The 20,923-nt window shown below is 41.0% G+C and overlaps 1 protein-coding gene across 1 annotated transcript in view; it reads right to left on the bottom strand.

The window, feature by feature from the left end:
* LOC126310110 (agrin-like) overlaps nucleotides 1-20,923 on the bottom strand; it is a 276,535-nt gene that overhangs the window by 3,507 nt on the left and 252,105 nt on the right. Inside the window, exon 8 of the mRNA XM_049992110.1 lies at nucleotides 10,871-11,035. Coding sequence (XP_049848067.1) covers nucleotides 10,871-11,035 — 165 coding nt within the window. The remainder of the gene's footprint in view (nucleotides 1-10,870; nucleotides 11,036-20,923) is intronic.

The raw sequence follows: 20,923 nt of genomic DNA, 5'->3' as shown, positions 1-20,923 counted from the left end.
TATTTTTTATAAGTACATAGACCTGTTTATTTCTACAATCGTTCACATCAGTTTACAGCTTGAACATTTAGCTATTTTTCGACATAACCACCATTTCTGTCGATGCATATTTGTAGACGATGTGGCGGCTTTTGTATGCCCATGTCATACCAGCTCGCAGCCATCATGTTCAGAAAGTTATTAACCTCTTCTTTCACCTCGTCGTCGGAGCTGAATTGCTTTCCGGCAATATGTTCTTCTAACCTAGGGATCAGGTGAAATTCACTGGACGCCAAGTCAGGACTATAGGGTGGGTGGGTGATTATGTTCCACTGAAAGTCTTGCAGGACAGCAACGATTTGCCTAGCGATGTATGGGCGAGCATTGTCGTGGAGAATGTGTACGTCCTTGCTCAACATTCCTCTCCTTCGGTTTTAAATTGCCCGTTCGAGTTTTTTCGGAGTCTCACAGTACTTTTCAGCGTTAATTGTGGTCCTAGCGATTCAGCTCCGACGACGAGGTGAAAGAAGAGGTTCATAATTTTTTGAACAGCATGGCGGGGAGCGGGTATGACATGGGCATACAAAAACTGCCACAGCGTCTACAAAAATGCATCGACAGAAATGGTGATTATGTGGAAAAATAGTTAAATGTTCAAGCTGTAAACTGAAGTAAATCATTGTAAAAATAAACAGGTCTATGTGCTTATAAAAAATAGGAGCCCTTACTTTTGGGATTACCCTCGTATTTATGTACAAATGTATTTTTAAAGAAATGTCATAATACCAAAAAATTATCAAACAAATATTGTAATCTTGAAAACATCAGTAACAGTGATAATTATTATTGTTATTATTATTGTTATTATTATTTTTGTTATTACTATTATTACTTTGTACTATTCTCTCTAATACTTACAGCATTAATTTTAAATGTAAAAATAATGAAATGAAAATACTAAAATGTAAACGTATAACACACAACGATGATGTTATCTCATTGTCAAATTGCGTCTTTGTGCATTTAGGTATATCTTTGTTTACTTTTCTTTTGGTAATATCAAGTAGCTGTGAGTTGGCAGTCGCGTATGTTACGTTGTTGATGTGCCCACATATCGCACACGTTGTATTTGGTGTAGTGAAGCTATAAAGGATGTATTAAAATGAATCAAGATTCAAATTACTCATAACTTCCTGTGACCTTTTATTCAAAAATTAATTCATGTGACAAAACTGAAACCAAAAACTTTTTTTTATCAGTTGGAAAAGAAAGGTACTGCAAGACCAGCTGTGCCAAGAATTGGAAAATTTAATCATTAAAATTCAGAGTAAAATCAAAATAGATATCGTAATCACAATCTCTTTTTTGTGCTTTTTAAGGAACTGAAAAAATTCACGCAAGCCAGAACACTGAAAAAAGAAAGAGGTTTGTCAAGCAATGGTTTGATACTCAATTTTGTCATTATTTGAAGGAGATTATATAGGAATCGGACTTTAAAGGTTAATTATCCGTTCTGCCTTTTACTTTTGGGCGATAGATAAAGAAAGTGAAAGCGTCAGAAGGTGCAAATGCTCAATTTTGTCACTATTTGAAAGAGATTATATAGGAATCGGACTTTAAAAGTTAATTATCCGTTCTTCCCTTTACTTTTGGGCGATAGATAAAGAAAGTGAAAGCGTCCGAAGGTGCAAAACTTGCGCTCCACGATTGGCCATGTTGGGGATGTCTTGTCACAGTCACGGCTCCCAACATGGGGAATCGTGCGGCTGCCATTATTCGTGCAGACCCGCGCATCACAACTCGACAATCGGCTCTACAGCTATCAGTGAGCACTGAAAGTATGTGTGCAATGATCGGGGGATTCTTTGATTTTAAAGTTGTGCTCAAGATGGGTTCCACGTACGCTCACAACAAACCACACGATTCGAAGAAAATTGGAGCAATTTGAGGCCAATGGAGAGATTACTGCGTCACACTTTGTTATGGGCTACGTGACCTGTGTGTACCACTTTGAGCTGAAAAAAAGGCAACCACTGGAGCGGCACCATCCGCAATGATAAAAAAAAGAAAAAGAAATCCAAGACAGCTTCGTTTGCTGGCAAAGCAATGATGGCAGTCTTTTGAATTAGTGAAGGGGTCATTCTGATAGATGTTTTGCCAAAAGGCATCAGAGTATATCTGAAGACTCTAACAACTCGAGAACCGTTCCCAACGTGCGCGGTGTGACAAGAAACCAAATGATACCCTGCTCCAACACGACAGTGCACGCCCACACGCAGGTCCCAGAATCCGGAAACACATCGCCATATTGGGTTGGACATAACTGTCAAATCCACCCCACAGGCCAAGAAACCAGGGCGTTGTCGTACATCCATCTGTTTGGGCCACACAATCGGTCTTGACGTGGGACACATTTTCAACATGGCGAGAGAGTAATTCACGCAGTTACATTGCTACGAGGACGGGACAAGAGCTTTTACCAACAAGGAGTACTTGCTCTTGGCCGAACTCTGGAATAAGGCCATAGAGCGTGATAAATACTACGTTCAAAAATTGTACGTGTGAAAGAAATTTCGACCGCTATTGTCATGATATTCTAACTTTTAAGAATAAATATATCCTCAGAAAAAACTTGTGAGGGACTGTTGACTCCAACCGACTGTAGCAGTGCACGCCAAAAAAGTAATATTGCATGTTACTCCGTGTGTAAAATCAGTTTGTCGCTGCATTCTGATAGACGGGAAGTATACAGCCATAATGTCATCTGAACAAACAGAATTTCTGCGATTGTAGGTCCGAAATTTTATGTATCATTTATTGCACAGTGAAAAGAAGGAGATGGACATCGACGCAATCAGTTTCTACATACGAGCGTGGATATAAAAATTATGTCGACCTGTAGAATTTAAGATGTTTTCCTTATCAACAATAAAATGCCAATTTTTCAGCAGTCCTTAATCAGTTCTGTTTTTTATTACAGCTGATCCTGGTTTTCGTAACTTACATGCATATGTCACCGATTATCGTCTTAAGGAGATTATTCATTATTCATTCCTCAAATTTTTCAGTAATAATCTTCCGGTATTCGAATAGGAAAATTTTTTCAATCATCTGTCATTTTTAATTGCAGTGAACTAAGAACAGAAATCGGTGACAGCTCAGCTCTATACTCCTACACTCTTCTTCCCCTCCAGTCTTAATGTCGCTAGAGTCAACATTTTTCCCACGGTGACACGAAACATCAGTTACTGAGAACATATAGAATATAACATGTAGTTTATAGACGCAGTTACAAATTAATGTTTGTTGACTTCCTGTTTCAGATGACACTAGTCCACCAGCAATCAAGTTTTCTACAGAAACCCCAAATGTAATGTTACTCACATAAATGTTGCTGTCTCACATAATTTGAACTTTGTTTTTTATACACTGCAAGTATAAATAATAACGCCTTCAGTCACAATTTATTCGTGTTTTATTGAATCACACGATTCATTTCGAACTCTGTAGGTTCATCACCGGGTGAAAATCGTTCTAATGTATTATTTACTTTTGCTCTTGAGCGAGGTGATTTGTCATAGCAGTTTCAGTTATTTGATTTGCGAGTTTCGAAATGAACATCAAACCTTCTCAAAAAAAAAAAAAATGGTTCATTGGCTCTGAGCACTATGGGACTTAACATCTGTGGTCATCAGTCCCCTAGAACTTAAAACTACTTAAAGCTAACTAACCTAAGGACATCACACACATATATGCCCGAGGCAGGGTTCGAACCTGCGATCGTAGCGGTCACGTGGTTACAGACTGAAGCGGCTAGAACCACTCGGCCACATGGGTTGGCCTAACCTTCCCACAAAAGGAATAAACATTTCGGATTACCTTACTCATGGGGATAAATAAATACTGTGTTACACTCTTTTCACTTGATGATGTACATATAGCGTCCGGAATGCTTTGTATGATTCAAGAAAACACGAAAAAATTGTGACTGAAGGCATAATAATTCGTAACTCCTGTGCATTCAATACAGTCATGTACACAACTGTAAAAAATGGATAAAACTACCGTGTACTTTATATCATGGTTAATGTAATTTTGGACTGGTATTTTGCACTTTAAGCTCTGTAGTAAGGCTGTGTAAACACTTTGCATAATTCCTGTGCTGAAGTATTGGCTTCGTTACTATTTGTAAGGAGTCTACCAACTTGATTAAGTAAGAAGATTTTTTGTAGAACTTTCACAATTGTCAGTAACGACAGATTTTTGTTATTGTAGGAACTTTGATAAAGGGTAGAAATCGCCTGAAACATGTCTTCAACAAACTGTAGTATGCAAGAGAGACTATACTACATCAGTGGAGTCACATTCAAAATTACCTTGTTTCTTGAGACTGGAGACATTCTTAACTGCATTACCAGCTACATGCTTGACAATCTTGTGGGCAATCGTGTGTATCTGAGTACGATTACAGGAAGGACTGCCGAGTCACTAACTGCTTTCTTCTCGTAATCGTCTCTTCCCCCGCAGACATAATACGTAAATAAGCAACAGCTATTGCTACTGCCAGTCGTCAAGTAAACTACTTTACATATTGCTGCACGTAATCCAAGCAGATAATGCCCATATCTAAAGAGAAACGCGAGCGACATCCTGCGACAGCCATAAATAAATATGAAGAGATCCCACAAACGTAAAGACAACACGGGCTGAATTTCTAATTTCTATTATTTGTAACCACACTGTTTTCTCTCCGCATACCTTATCTAAACTGTTGATTACGTAGCAAACATGTAATAAATATTGTTCCTCGGTCACACATTTTACTTTACGCTGCTGTCAAGATCAATATAAGATGATATTGTAAATTAATGTCAACAGTTGTCTGCACCGTTTACAGCGCAGTCGACCTACGTCTGCACTTATGCTCTGCAAGTCTCCTTATAACGTGTGGCAAGGGGTTCATTGGCCCTACTAACCGTTCACTCTCTTCCTGTCTCATTCCAAATGGTAAAGAACAGCGGTCTTCTGTTATGTTCCGTGAGAGCTCTATTTTCTCTGATGTTCTAGTTACAGGGTGTTTCAAAAATGACCGGTATATTTGAAACGGCAATAAAAACTAAACGCGCAGCGATACAAATACACCGTTTGTTGCAATATGCTTGGGACAACAGTACATTTTCAGGCGGACAAACTTTCGAAATTACAGTAGTTACAATTTTCAACAACAGATGGCGCTGCAAGTGATGTGAAAGATATAGAAGACAACGAAGTCTGTGGGTGCGCCATTCTGTACGTCGTCTTTCTGCTGTAAGCGTGTGCTGTTTACAACGTGCAAGTGTGCTGTGGACAACATGGTTTATTCCTTAGAACAGAGGATTTTTCTGGTGTTGGAATTCTACCGCCTAGAACACAGTGTTGTTGCAACAAGACAAAGTTTTCAACGGAGGTTTAATGTAACCAAAGGACCGAAAAGCGATACAATAAAGGATCTGTTGAAAAATTTCAACGGACTGGGAACGTGACGGTTGAACGTGCTGGAAAGGTAGGGCGACCGCGTACGGCAACCACAGAGGGCAACGCACAGCTAGTGCAGCAGGTGATCCAACAGCGGCCTCGGCTTTCCGTTCGCCGTGTTGCAGCTGCGGTCCAAATGACGCCAACGTCCACGTATCGTCTCATGCGCTAGAGTTTACACCACTATCCATACAAAATTCAAACCCGGCAACCCCTCAGCGCAGCTACCAGTGCTGCACGAGAGACATTCGCTAACGATATAGTGCACAGGATTGATGACGGCGATATGCATGTGGGCAGCATTTGGTTTACTGACGAAGCTTATTTTTACCTGGACGGCTTCGTTAATAAACAGAACTGGCGCATATGGGGAACCGAAAAGCCCCATGTTGCAGTCCCATCGTCCCTGCATCCTCAAAAAGTACTGGTCTGGGCCGCCATTTCTTCCAAAGGAATCATTGGCCCATTTTTCAGATCCGAAACGATTACTGGATCACACTATCTGGACATTCTTCGTGAATTTGTGGCGGTACAAAGTGCCTTAGACGACACTGCGAACACCTCGTGGTTTATGCAAGATGGTGCCCGGCCACATCGCACGGCCGACGTCTTTAATTTCCTGAATGAATATTTCGATGATCGTGTGATTGCTTTGGGCTATCCGAAACATACAGGAGGTGGCGTGGATTGGCCTTCCTATTCGCCAGACATGAACCCCTGAGACTTCTTTCCGTGGGGACACTTGAAAGACCAGGTGTACCGCCAGAATCCAGAAATAATTGAACAGCTGAAGCAGTACATCTCATCTGCATGTGAAGCCATTCCGCCAGACACGTTGTCAAAGGTTTCGGGTAATTTCATTCAGAGACTACGCCATATTATTGCTACGCATGGCGGATATGTGGAAAATATCGAACTATAGAGATTCCCAGACTGCAGCGTCATCTGTTGTTGACAATTGTAACTACTGTAATTTCGAAAGTTTGTCTGCCTGAAAATGTACTGTTGTCCCAAGCATATTGCAACAAACGGTGTATTTCTATCGCTGCTCGTTTAGTTTGTATTGCCGTTTCAAATATACCGATCATTTTTGAAACACCCTGTATAATCGTTTAGATATCTACTGGCCATGGGAACTCATATATTGCTCACAGAGTCGGAATTTTAATAATAATAATACCATCCCGACCTCATTTCTTCCGACAGAGGGTTCCGATGAGTATCTCGTCTCAGTTCTTATTTCAGTCTTCGGTTTTCCTTGTGTCACTCCGTCCAGGTAAGAATCCTAAACAAACTATCAGAACTCAAGAAATGGCAGAACGACTGAAATGTAAGCTTTATCCTGCGTTGATAAATTATATTCCCTTAACAATCGTTGAATTAACTGCATTCTGTCACATGCCTATTCTATAACATGTTACGTGTGTTTGTTGACACTTTAAATCGCATGCTATTGGACAGTAAATTAACGCATACAACTTTACAACATAGGAAGCTGCAGCCGCCCGCAAGAGGCGACATACATTTACAACCTCGGCTTCCGATTTATCTAATAAAATATCGGTTTCCGATTTATCTATTATGCATCGTCAGGAGAAAGACCTGATTCTCAACATCCTTGAAGAGGTTGAGATGGTTCGCATAAGAACACATTCCCCTTGCATACTTTAAATACACAGATGGAGCTAACAAATTGCGGTATTATAAGTAATTTCGATTCCTTGAATAGTAGAATTTCACCCCTTGCATCCCACGACCTTTTGTATTCATCAAAACTTTCTTAGGTGTCTACAGCTGTTCAGTATTTTTAGAAAAGCATATTTGTGCCACCAGCTGTACGATTGTATGTTTATCCTCTGTCTGTTTCAGTTATTAGATGGTTGTTACAAGTAAACGTGGCAAAGATTAAAAATACAATTGTGCAGCTGTTGGCACAAATATGCATTTTATGCTCACTTTTGGTCCTTATTCGCTCACTACTCATATGTAGCATTCTCTATAATACAATGAGCTATCATGATGATAGCCACATCAAGATTTTTACTATGTTCTCTGGTCTCTAGATACAATGTTATACTATTAAGGCGCTCGCCGAACCTTAGAGTTCAAAATACTGCCTCTCCTGTCACGTGTTGTTGTCTTCCTTCCTACTAACGCCTCCGATCTTATGGCGGTACCCGCCAGTTTAGTGTACAGCTGACCGCCTCCAGGGCTTTATCTTCGCGATAATCGACTACAGGATATGTAAATTTTGTATAGTGGTGTTGGTGTATTTGGACATTCAATTTGTGTAAGGCGATTTATTAGTCTGTTCTTCCTGGGCTTGTCATTATAAATGGGTCTGCAATTGTCTCATATATTCATTTTTGGTTGTGACTAGTTGGTTAATGGTAACTGTCTTAAATAAGGTTTATAACCTTACAAGATTTTTAATGTTTTTAGTCTACATTTACATCTACATCTACATCCATACTCCGCAAGCCACCGGGCAATGTGTGGCGGAGGGTACCCCGAGTACCTCTATCGGTTCTCTCTTCTATTCCAGTCTCGTATTGTTCGTGGAAAGAAAGATTGCCGGTATGCCTCTGTGTGGGCTCTAATCTCTCTGATTTTATCCTCATGGTTTCCTCGCGAGATATACGTAGGAGGGAGCAATATACTGCTTGACTCCTCAGTGAAGGTATGTTCTCGAAACTTCAACAAAAGCCCGTACCGAGATACTGAGCGTCACTCCTGCAGAGTCTTCCACTGGAGTTTGTCTATCATCTCCGTAACGCTTTCGCGATTACTAAATGATCCTGTAACGAAGCGCGCTGCTCTCCGTTGGATCTTCTCTGTCTCTTCTATCAACCCTATCCGGTCCCTCAGCTGCATTAAATTTGCACACTTAGGCCCATAGTTTACTTAATTTCTTGCTTCCGTATTTTTTATCTTGCCTAATTTTCTCCATCTGGGGGTTGTTATCCTTGTAGCAACAGGGGTGGGTGGAGGGTTACGTTTCTGAGTCAGACACTCTACTGATGGTGTCTTATTTTATGCTTCTTGTATTAGAATTTAATCACATTTATTACATTAACCACTGATCTTTTCGTCATAGTACCTCAACCCATCCACGTTTCGCTCCAATGATCTATTGTTGTTTTTTGACGGCTCCCCCTTTTCATAGGGTTGGATTCTGCGACTAGAAACGTTGGGAGTGTCTCCGTGTGCTAATCTATGCGACACTAGTGTAAGTAGTTTTTATTTAGCTTTACTTTCATTGGCTGTCATTAATTAATTTTTTAAATATAAGAGTGGCGATTGCAAGAGTGGTTCTCTTTCCATGTAGCATCAACTAAGACGCCACTTCAACGTAGTGAAACTGGTTGCGTGAATAAATCAGCGATGGACAGCTTTTTGTGGTTTTATTCAAGTTCAGTCTACCAATAATTTAACGGTTGTGAGGTGTTTCCAGTGATTGATAGCCAGACTTACAGTGAATCGGTAATCGGTCTTTCTGCTGATTTATGAGCAATACGTTACATTTATAATCGTTGGGGGCAGCTGCCAGTCTCTGCGTCAATCCCCCACGCTTTGCTGGTCTTTCTACATTTCGTTAGAAAGATTTTTTTAACCGGCTTCTGATATTGCCTACCGATTTCGCGCAAAATTTACTATCTGTGAAAAATTCAATATACAAGAGACTTAAGTATCATAGTCAAAATGGTTGTAATGGATGCCCGACTTCATACCTATATTTTACGATGCTTATTTATTAATCAGTAATAAGAGTTTCCTTTTTATATTAGATTATTACAAACATCGTTTTGTTGGTTTTAAAGTACTTACTGACTGGATAATTTGTATACATCATTGTCTTTGATAACAAACGTGACCACTGCGATAGTCCGTTATCTCTACCTGTCGCAGAAGCTGACTTTTATAAACAAATATACTTTCTGGAACGACTCAACTGTAACTTACCTATTACTACCACGACCTAAATTGCTTACTGTACCTGAAAATGATCTTCGAGTTAAAGTTATAAGTTATGTGGCCCTACTGACAATCTCTGATCTCTGCCCGTAGTACAAGCCAAGGCAAACACTTCGAATAGAAAACACATTTTTGGATACCTAAAAATGTAAACACAAGGATTATCTTAATTTCTTGATTATTATTTCCCGTTGCTCCGTTCGTTTTTAAAGGTGTTTTGTCTTCATTCCCACAAAGACCCTTATCTCAACGATTACTCTTATTACAAATACTGTCATTATTTAAATATGAAAAAGTGCGGAAGTTTCTCATGGGTACTGATTCTTGACTATTTCTCAGCAGTCGGGGACATATGATGTTGGGTCAATGGCAGATATAGATTTTTTTTTTTTTAAGTCATCAATCTTACGGGTTTCATAAGGCCCGGCACGAAAGTCTCTTCATCTCAGAGGAGCGTTTGCAACAACCTGCCTTCTTAGATATTTGCAGGATGTATTCCAATCTCTGTCTTTCTCCTACAGTTTTTGCCCTCTACAGCTCCCTCCAGTACCATGGAAGTTATTCCCTGACGTTGTAATAGATGTCCTATCATCCTGTCCTTTCTCCTTGTGAGTTTTTACCATATATTCCTTTCCTCGTCGATTCTCCGGAGAACCTTCTCATCACTTACCTTATCAGTCCACATAATTTTCAACATTCTGGTGTTGCACCACATCTCAAATGCTTCGATTGTATTCTGTTTCGATTTTACCAGAGCTTGTATTTCACCACCATACAATGGTGTGCTCCAAACGTGCGTTCTCAGAAATTTCTTCCTCAAATTAAGACCTATGTTTGATACTAATACAATTCTCTTGGCCAGGAATGTCATTTTTGCCGATTCAAGTCTCTTTTTTTATGTCTTTCTTGCTCCGTCCGAGATGGGTTATTTCATTGCCTAGGTAACAGAATTTCTTTACTCCATCTATTTCGTGCTCGCCAAATCTGATATAAGTTTCTCATTGTCCTCATTTCTGCTACTTCTCTTCGATTTACTCTTACTCAATATTCTTGTCATTGATATCCTTTCATCTTGAATCTTACTTCAACGAATAGCGGGTAGGTTTTAGCAAAGGATGATTTAGCAAGCACTAGAGGGTGACAGTGACGCATATCATACGTCAGCGGCAGACGTTGCAAGAGAAGTAATGTGCATCAGGGAGTGGCTATGTGTTACGATTTCGAGGGATCACGGTAGAGGAAGACTCGAGAAACATGTTACTCCTCGCTTAATGACCTCGACGAGAAAGTCAGATGAATTTGAGCTAGTACGAACGATTAGTGACAGCTCCCCCCAAGTGGCAGGCTCTTATTGTCAGACCAGTGGAGTGGCCTTAGTTCGAGTGCAGAGAGATGTACGCACCGTCGGTGGCGGTGGTCATGGCGCACATGAGCGCCAAAGGGTTGCCGTAGGTGAGTCCGTCGCTGCCGCAGACGGGCGCCGCCTGCAGCGCCTCCGGCACCAGACGCAGCCGCTCGCATGGGTGGTCCGAGGAGTCGCACGGGATGCCCACCTTGGTGATGCTGTCTGCAACGGACAGGACTCGAATTTCATACTATTCGTTTTTCATACACGGCGAGAGAAACTCTCGCAAAGAAATTAACAACTATCAAAATACACGACGTAAGAAGCTAACCGCCGGGTGTGGCTTCCCACTACTGCGAGCCAGGCTTCCAGCGCTACATGCACCGCGACCGTTCCTCGGACTGCCACAGGTGGCGCACCAGTTTCAGGCGAACTAAAAGTATTAGAAACTATCCTGTCATCAAAAACAGCTCTTAATTCTGTCATTGCACTAACTTGTTAATACTGTCAAACAAACTTGTTAATACTGCCATAGACTCTTTGGCGGCGAGTGCTCTCGCGTTGTCTTGCAAGGAATAATCACAAGTCTTTTCGTTACTATTTAGTTCTCTGTATTGCAACTTCCAGCAACTAGAAAGGGAGACCAGACTGAATGATTGGAACTTGGGCGGAATAATTCATGATACCAAAGGATCGAAATTATGCAACTCTTCGCTAATACACACATCAAAAAAGGTTTTGCATCACCTAGGTTCCGAGAGTTCCGGAACCTGTACAGAAAATTAGAACAGACATCAATATAAACATCAGTTCCGCATTTCCGCCCTGTTTATTGCTCATGAAAAACCTCACATTGCATGCTGTACCACCATACAGCGAGACTTTCAGAGGTGCTGGTACCAGACTGCTGTACACACCGGTAGCTCTAATACCCAGTAACAGGTCCTCTTGCATTGATCCATGCCTGTATTCTGTAACGTTCCCTGGCATCACACACACTATTAATAAAATGAAATGACATTTAATTGTACTATGTACGCCGATATGAAGCAGTTCGTATGTACTGTAGTTGTTTAACAAAAAGTTATTTAATTTTGTGTAAAGGACGTTGGTTATTATTGTAATATTTTCTGTAATAATATTCTCGATGTATTTACGATTGTAATATTTCTATACTCATAATGTAATTACGAAATATGTTAATATCTGCGATGAAAAAATGTAAAATATAGCCACAGATGAAAATAATGTTGTAAGATTACAGAGATTTTCAAAATCAGCAGTAGTATAAAAAGCGCTACATAATGTGTATTCTTTGTCGTCTTCCTCTAGAGCTGAGAGAGAGAGGAACCTGTGACGTAGCATTATATGAATGAGTAGACTTCGTTAGTCTGTACCTATCTTTAGCCGCCATTAGAGGAGAAATCATCATGGTGTGTAATTTTGATTATTGTTATGGTTTAAATACATTATAATTTATCAAAATTATGTATTACTAATGTAAATTAGCTTGCCCATGTCATCTATAATATTTCTTTAAAGAATTTTCAGCACTTTTAGCGATTATCGTTGGTGTTCCTGGGCTGTGCCGCGACCGAACGATTTGCAGCGGTGGCATATTTAAAAAATTGTTCCGCTATAAAATTAACCAAACCCGTAAATCTGGAGCAGGTAAAATTAGCATTGAATTACGAAATATTTTTCTTTTACAGCGATCCTGAGGCTGACTGAATTTATTACTGGTTTTACATTTGTGCATTCATAGGCGGATAATTAACGTTGAAGTTTTTAATCTGTAGGTTCTTTCCATTTCTAAAGCAAATAACTTAAACGTATAGTGACGTGTGTTTTGTCAATGATAGTTAAACGTTCAGATCGGCTTGGCAATATTTAACCATTTTATACTAACAGAGACAGTCTTGTGTTCCATAGCTAACGCCGGGAAAGAATTCAGTAAATATTTAAAAAATCCACTGCATCTAGAAAATGTGTGCCAAGGTCGAAATACGTAAAAAAGTTAATTTAAATGAGTTTCAAATAAATGTTATTAATCAGTTAGTTTAAATTTATCAGCATGAGAGGGTTGCTAAGGTTCACGTAATTTTAAATGTGCTTAATTCTGTCTAAATGAATTTTTATTACCACACGTAAATAAGGGGGTCTACAACAAAGTTCGTACTGAAAGAGTAAATAACATAAATATTTAAAGCCATTTCTCCCCCATTTTCATTTTTTCATCCATTCACATTTATACATAATAATAAATAATATATTGTCTTTTTTTCATCAAAATTCGTACTGGCATACTATCCACAAGATCATCAAGGTACTGTTGGTTCAGATTGTCCCATTCCTCGACAGCGATTCGGTGTAGATCCCTCAGTGTGGTTGATTGGTCTCATCATCCATAAACAGCCCATTTCACTCTACCCCAGGTAAGTTCGATAGGGTTCATCCTGGGCACACTAGTCGAGCGATGTAGTTATCCTGAAGGATGTCATTCACAAAATTTGCATTATGGGGGCGAATGCCTCGTCAATATGCTGCCGATATGGTTGCACTATCGCCCGGAGGTACCGTAAAGCCGTTAAGGCGCCTTCTGTGACCACCAGCGGCGTACGTCGCCCCCACATAATGCCACCGCAAAATTTCAGGGAACCCCCACCTTGCTGCACTCGCTGGACAGTGTGTGCCTAAGACGATCAGCCTGACCGGGTCGCCTCCAAACACGTCTCCGACGATTGTCCGCTTGGAGGCATATGCGACACTCATTGGTGAAGTGAACGTGATACCAATCCTGAGCGGTCCATTCAGCATGTTGTTGGGCCCATCTGTACAGCGCTGCATGGTGTCGTATTTGCAAAGATGGACCTCGCCATGGACGTCGGGAGTGAAGTTGCGCATCATGCAGCCTGGTAGCACTATGTCCTGTGGCTGCACGAAAAGCATTATTAACATGGTGCCGTTGCTGTCAGGGTTCCTCCGAGCCATAATCCGTAAGTAGCGGTCATCTACTGGAATAGTAGCCCTTGGGCGGCCTGAGCGAGCCATGTCATCTACAATTCATGTCTCTCTGTATCTCCTACATGTCCGAACAACATCGTTTTGGTTCACTCCGAGACGCCTGGACACTTCCCTTGTTGAGAATCCTTCCTGCCACAAAGGAACAATGCGGACGCTATCGAACCGCGGTATTGACCGTCTAGCCATGGTTCAACTACAGACAACACCAGCCATGTAACTCTTACCTGGTGGAATGACTGGAACTGATCGGCTGTTGGACCCCCTCCGTCTAATGGGCGCTGCTCATGCATGGTTGTTTACATCTTTGGGTGGCTTTAGTGACATCGCTGAACAGTCAAAGGGACTGTGTCTGTAATACATTATACACAGTCAACGTCTATTTTCAGGAGTTCTGGGAACCGGGTGATAAATTCAAATGGCTCTGAGCACTGTGGGACTTAACTTCTAAGGTCATCAGTCCCCTATAACTTGGAACTAATTAAACCTAACTAACCTAAGGACATCACACACATCCATGCCTGCGGCAGGATTCGAACCTGCGACCGGAGCGCCTGGAACCGCTCGGCCACCCTGGAACCGGGTGATGCAAAACTTTTTTTGGTGTGTGTAGAAAATGAACAGCACTACAGTCTGAGTTCTACATTACGGAATATTAAGATATTGATGTCGAAGTATTGGCTAATATTCCTGTTTGCCAAATGGGTCAATCAAAAAGGTTTGGAACGTATGTGTACAAGAAGAAAAACTGCACCAGGACAACCTCGAGAACGAGTTCAGCAATGAAGCAGAGCTCATCCAACTTTTTAATTTCAGAAAGAGATGCTGATGACTCGCAATGCTGATGAGGAGGCTGGTTAATGACGTAACATGTTTATTTATAGCGCAAAATTATTTAATTCTCATCAAAGCAATTAGTCATACGAGCCCAAATTAATAATGAAACTTTTTATTTAGAGTTCTTTAAATTGTGTGAAAAACAGGAACCCTATTTGGAGTGCAAAAGATCAAGCGCTGCCGAGCCACGCAGAATCATTTGCCAGTAGTTTAATTAAGGGGTGAACTTAGATGTAGGAAATTGCCTAGTCGGCAGTCGTGAGCAGTTCCAAGATTCCTGATTACCATTGTAACAGTTTAGGAGGAGAGGGTACTTGATTGTGAGTCTTAGTTTTACTTTAGTTCCACTCTTATTGCTTATTTGCTTTTCTACTTTTTCTGTTAATATGGCTTTAGTTTTTAAAGTTATATATTTCATATGAAACTAAAATTGATAGAATGTATCGACCTGGTTTAGAGCCACAAGACTGTGGCGTTAGATGCGCAGCAACAGATAAAATAATAAAAAATAGTTAAACAAATAAACAGACATTGACTCAGCTACCAGAAGTTACGGTTTTGTAGAAAATAATAAGTCCAACAATTCGTGTTGCAATAATAGTGTACACAACTAATTTCTGATCATAAGGAGGCATCTGATGAAACAGATGCCAAATTCTGAAAACTCAAACGCCGACTGTACTACACATTGACGTGCATAATAACTGCGGCCTTGTCATCATTTTCAGGCGTGCCTCATACACAATAGCATTTCCTCTTGCGTTGTTTCGGTTATGAATCTTACCGCCATGCTCAGTATTAGTCGGCGACTGAGTTCCGATTTCGAAAGGTAAGTGTTTATACACCATCCACAACTACTTGATTCAGTGCTATATTGTGGAGAAAAAATGGACACGCGTCACAGGTGACACAATCGAAAAAGTGTTACCAGTCACAGATAACATTTATGCGTCGAAGTTGAGATTATTACCAAGCGCCGATTCTAATTATACATTGTCCATTAGATTAACGAACAGGCGGATACGTGACGCTGTCCAGACTCACATTAACAGTTACCAACTGTGTTCAAAAGGATGCCCTGAAGGCTCTCTTTGCAGTTCCGATTTCTGGGACGTAAACTTAGAGCCACTTTTGGATAAATTACAAAGCAGTCAGGAGTTACTTGGAATGTAGACTACAGTGAGGTGATAAAAGTCAATATGCACACATTCAGATTGTAATATTAGTATCTGTTTCGATGCATTAAATAAACTTACTTTCGATCATCTAACCATGCAGGCTCATAAAAGCCATACAATTTGTGTAAAAATTTCTTAGATCGTCGCTGAGCAGCGACCACCTAATATTTCAGAACACCTTACGCTCCACGGCGCGGAATGCGAATTGTTCATAAATTGTATCGATAGAGATATTTTGTGTTTCTTACTTTTTGACAGCTGAAGAATTGTAATCCTCTTCTGTTACCACAGTCGTGATATTTTTTAATGACGGTGGACGCTTATGTGACGTGGTCCGCAATCACTAATTAGTTATTATAAAATATTACTATTGCTCAGTGCAATGTAAGAATTTGTGTGTGCATCTAAGAGGAAATATCGAATATGTTAAAGGACTTTACTTAAGGAAACGGCCAGAAAGATAGAAAATTGAAATTTTACGGAGCCTATTGTTAGCAATACTGACTAAGGTAATTAAATAAGTTATTTTGCTCTCAAATGCAGTAGTGCCTCCTTATTCCTTACAGTATTTTTATGCTTTCCATCTTCTATTAATAGCAACAGAAATAACGGTGTTTTTGTAGTTTTTATACAGCTACCAGGCGCCGGCTGCATGTCGGCAAAAGTCGTAGTTAAGGCAGAAGGCGCATTGCTATTTACCGTGTTTGTAATTTAAATCCCACTTCTTTTAATATGTGGTATAGTATAGCAAAGAAAATTTCCAGCTCTGTCTGGTCCCTTAGATTTCTCTGTTCGTTGTTGCTATGTCTCATATCCGGTTGTGATCGAACATGATCACGACACAAATAAACTCTGTTCTTGATCTTGAGAACGCTACGCTTTCTGGAAACGATTTCAGGTGAAATATAAACTATCCCTAACAGTACTTAAGTTTTTTGAAAAGTCTTTGCTCTTCCTGCCAGGAAGTGGTGCAAAACTCATAACAGATTTCTGAATCTTCACAAGAGAATAATAATTTGATAAAAATATAAAAATATTTAAAAAAAAAACACCACAAGATGCCGGTGGCATCGGGTACACAACGTATAAAAGGACAGTGCATTGTCGAAGCTGCTATTTATACTCAGGTGATCCATGTGAAAAGATTTGCAATGTGATTATGCTTAACTGCTCAACGTGCCGAGCAAAGAAAGCTCGCCAGTGGAGCGACAGCGACAGTAACAGAGGCTGTCATTTGTACTCATGTGATCCATGTGAAAAGGTTTGCGACGTATTTATGGCCGCACGACGACAATTAACGGACCTTCAACGCGGAATAATAGTTGAAGCGAGACACCTAGGGCATTCAATTTCGGAAATATTTGGGAATTCAATATTTCGAGATCCACAGCGTCAAGAGTGTGCAGAGAATACGAAATTTCAGTCATTAACTCTCACCAGGGACAACACAGTGGCCTACGACCTTCACCTAGCGACTTTGAGTAGCCCCGTTTGGGTAGAGTTGTCAGTGCCAAAAGATAATCAGCACTGGGTGAAATAACCGCAGAAATCTATGTGGGACATGCGACGAACGAAATTTGGCGTCAGTGGGCTGTGGCAGCAGCATTGCTAACAGCACAAGATCTCCTGCAGCGCCTCTCCAGGGCTCGTGACCGTATCCGTTGGATCCTAGACGAATGGAAAACAGTGGTCTGGTCAGATGAGTCTTGTTTTCTGTTGGTAAGAGCTCATAGTAGGGTTCGAGTGTGACGCAGAATTCTGGTTGTCAACGAGGTACTGTACAAGCTGCAGATAGCTTCGCAATGGTGTGAAATGAGTTTACGTGGGATGGACTGGGTCTTCTGGTCCAAGTGAACCGATAGTGGATAGAAATTGTTGTGTTCGGCTACTTGAAGACCATCTGCAGCCATTCGAGTACTTCATGTTCCCAAACAACGATGGAATCTTAATAGATGACAATGCGCCATGTCATTGGGCCACAAATGTCCGCGATTGGTTTGAAGAACATTCTGGACAGTTCGAGCGAATAATTTGGTCACCCAGACTGCCCGATATGAATCCCATCGAACATTTTTATGGCATAATGGAGAAGTCTATTCGCTCACAAAATCCTACATCGGCAACACTTTCGGAACTATCGACGGCTATAGAGATAGCATGATTCAATATTTGTGCAAGGGAGTTCCAACGACTTTTTGTGTCTATGCCACGTCGAGCTGCTGCAGTAAGTCTGGCAAAAGGGGGTCCGACGCGATATTGGGAAGTATCCCTTGACCCCTGTCATCTGTGTGTACGAGGCGGGGAAAATGAAAGTAGCTCGAAAAATATTTATAAGACAGACGCGCAACTGAACCTTGTTAACTGCCAGGAGAACTGCCCATCACAGAAAAGGCAGGAAACCGTGATTGCTAAGCACCAATCTTGCTGTCACGTGGCTGCGCATATGCGATCAGCGTATGCTCTGTCCCAGGGTACTTCGTTGCGTCATTAAGTTTGAATGGGAGAGAAGATGTGTTTAGTGATCGGCTGAATGTAGCACAAAATGGTGCTCACGTAACAGCGGCACGTGTTCATTATCGTGTGTTATGAGAAGCACAATTCGTAAAAACAATCGTATGCGGAACTGTTTCAGCAAGAGTTTAGAATTGGAAGTGTTTTGGAAAAACGTACAGCTAAGTATGAAAAGCTAAATTTAGTGGGAAAGTGTTCAGAAAGGGCTCTTTAGAGAATAAAAGCCGTAAAAATACGAAAAAACGTTGGAACACCAGAAAGCACTGTTGGAGTGCAGGGAAGCTTGGAACAAAGTCCGATGAAATCTCAACGCCATTTATCTGCGGAAATGGGAACTAAGAGATTGTAGTGTCGAAACACTATCAAAAAGGACGTGCATCAGTACCCTTACAAATTTGCTGCTGTGAATCAATTAAAACGTCGAGACGAACTTCCACGTATTGTTTTCTACTTCTGGTTTCTAACTGAAGTGGAATAAGGACTTTCGGACAATCAGTTTCTTTCAGGTGAGACCTGACGCAGACTGTCAAGTTACGTGAACTGACACAACGTGCCCCATTGCGCATCAGCAAATTCCCATCAGTACCTTGAGGAGGCGTTGTATAATCTCAAAATTGGTGTTTTTTTGCGCAGTGTCTGCCGTTCGCAATGTACGACACTCCTACAGCAAACTCTTAATACTAAGTGTTATGTCCAGAAACTATTTTAACATAGCGGATTATGACGGTTATGACGAAAAGCAAAATCAGAGAGGCCATCGAAATACTTAAACATCCTAATAACATGAATAGGGAAGATGGACTCAGACGTGCCCTATCCTGGCTGCCAGCAATCAGAGCCGAAAAGATCGCACTGTCAAAACAAGGCACGAGCACTACCGGCGAGTAACTGCCGCCGCGAGGCCGACGTCCAGCAGTTGGTAAACAGCAGCAAACTTGTCATTCGACGATGACCACCAATCATGGCACATAACACAAGAGCCAACATATAACAGAGGTTATGTTCTCCCTCCAATGCAATAACCTATTAAAATAGTTCCCTCTACTTCTGCCTGAAGTGACCAATGCTACTAACTACCTTTTTAAAATTATGATGTAATGGCATGCGCAGTGAACAGAAACAACAAAATATAAAGGACACAGCTCAGCTAGAACGCACCATTAGACCCAAAAGAAGACCGCTGCAACCGTGGCTGAAATGTTGGTTTTTCTCCAGCAGCAGTAGTTTAATTCATTCTGACACGGTACCATACCCAGAAAACTTTTATACCCATTGCGGATTAGTTCACAGAAGATGAACGTTTACATGGACATTTTCATCAAGTCAGAACAACAGCATACACTGCATCTTGTCATGATTGCATGAGGTGTTCGGTAAGGAGAGGAGATAATATACATAGGAAGTTCAATCTCCTGGCCACTGCTACAGCCTGATCTCTCTCCCGTGTAATTTTTATCCGTTCAAATGGTTCAAATGGCTAAATGGCTCTGAGCACTACAGGACTTATTATCTATGGTCATCAGTCCCCTAGAACCTAGAACCACTTAAACCTAACTAACCTAAGTACATTACACAACACCCAGCCATCACGAGGCAGAGAAAATCCCTGAACCCGCCGGGAATCGAACCCGGGAACCCGGGCGTGGGAAGGGAGAACGCTACCGCACGACCACGACATGCGGACTTTTATCCGTGAGGCATATATTGAAGGATCACGTGTACTCAAGTAATCATCACACTCTCGAAGAGCTACAGGTGAACATTTATAACGCTGTTGCTGCTTTATCTCTCTCTCGCAGAGCAGCCGCGGCTGTCCCACAGCTTTATAAAGAAAGTACAGCGTTGCATATACGTTGGCGATTTCCAGCATCTTCTGTGATGTTTATTTACAAGAATCAGTCGTGCGGCAGCACTACTGTAAATATTTTCCTGGGCATTTTCATTTTGCCCAGCCCGTATAACGTCACTCCTCAGACCATAAGACAACGTGGTAAAACTGAAAACAGCAATACACCGGTAAATGAAGCCAGTTTTAGCGTTACAGTTGTTCAGGAGCACCAAAACATCATTACCGCAATGTGGTTCTGAACTACAAGTACAGGTGCCATATGATGATTTCTTGTTTCAAAATGTACTTTCTATTATCTGGGACGTAAATAATTAGTAATGGTACTGTCGAAGTCTGACAAAAGTCATTTCAACTTTTTTTACCGTATGAAATGAAATACATTGATGTGATCAATGTTTGCTTTCTACAAAGGTCTTAAATCTTGAAAGAATAGTTTATTGTAGGTAGCTGAAGCAAGAAAGCAATCTAAACGAAAAGAAAAATGGAAAGGTCAATCCTATTTTCAGGAGAGAACTTTGAGAGAACTTTTTGAGACACTTCAAAGAGGAACCGTGCAACATCACTCTTGGAGTTCCGTTGTGTTCACGTGCGGAGCTACGTCCTCACCATCTGCAGAAATGCTAGTAACAGAAATTTTGTGGTAAGTTCCTATGGCACCAAACTGCTGAGGTCATCGGTCCCTAGGCTTACACACTGCTTAATCAAAGTTAAGCT

This window comes from Schistocerca gregaria, chromosome 1 (assembly GCF_023897955.1).
Source record: "Schistocerca gregaria isolate iqSchGreg1 chromosome 1, iqSchGreg1.2, whole genome shotgun sequence".
NCBI lineage: Eukaryota > Metazoa > Arthropoda > Insecta > Orthoptera > Acrididae > Schistocerca > Schistocerca gregaria.
Note: the sequence above shows the minus strand (reverse complement) of the source record. Positions and strands in the feature narration are given on the sequence as shown.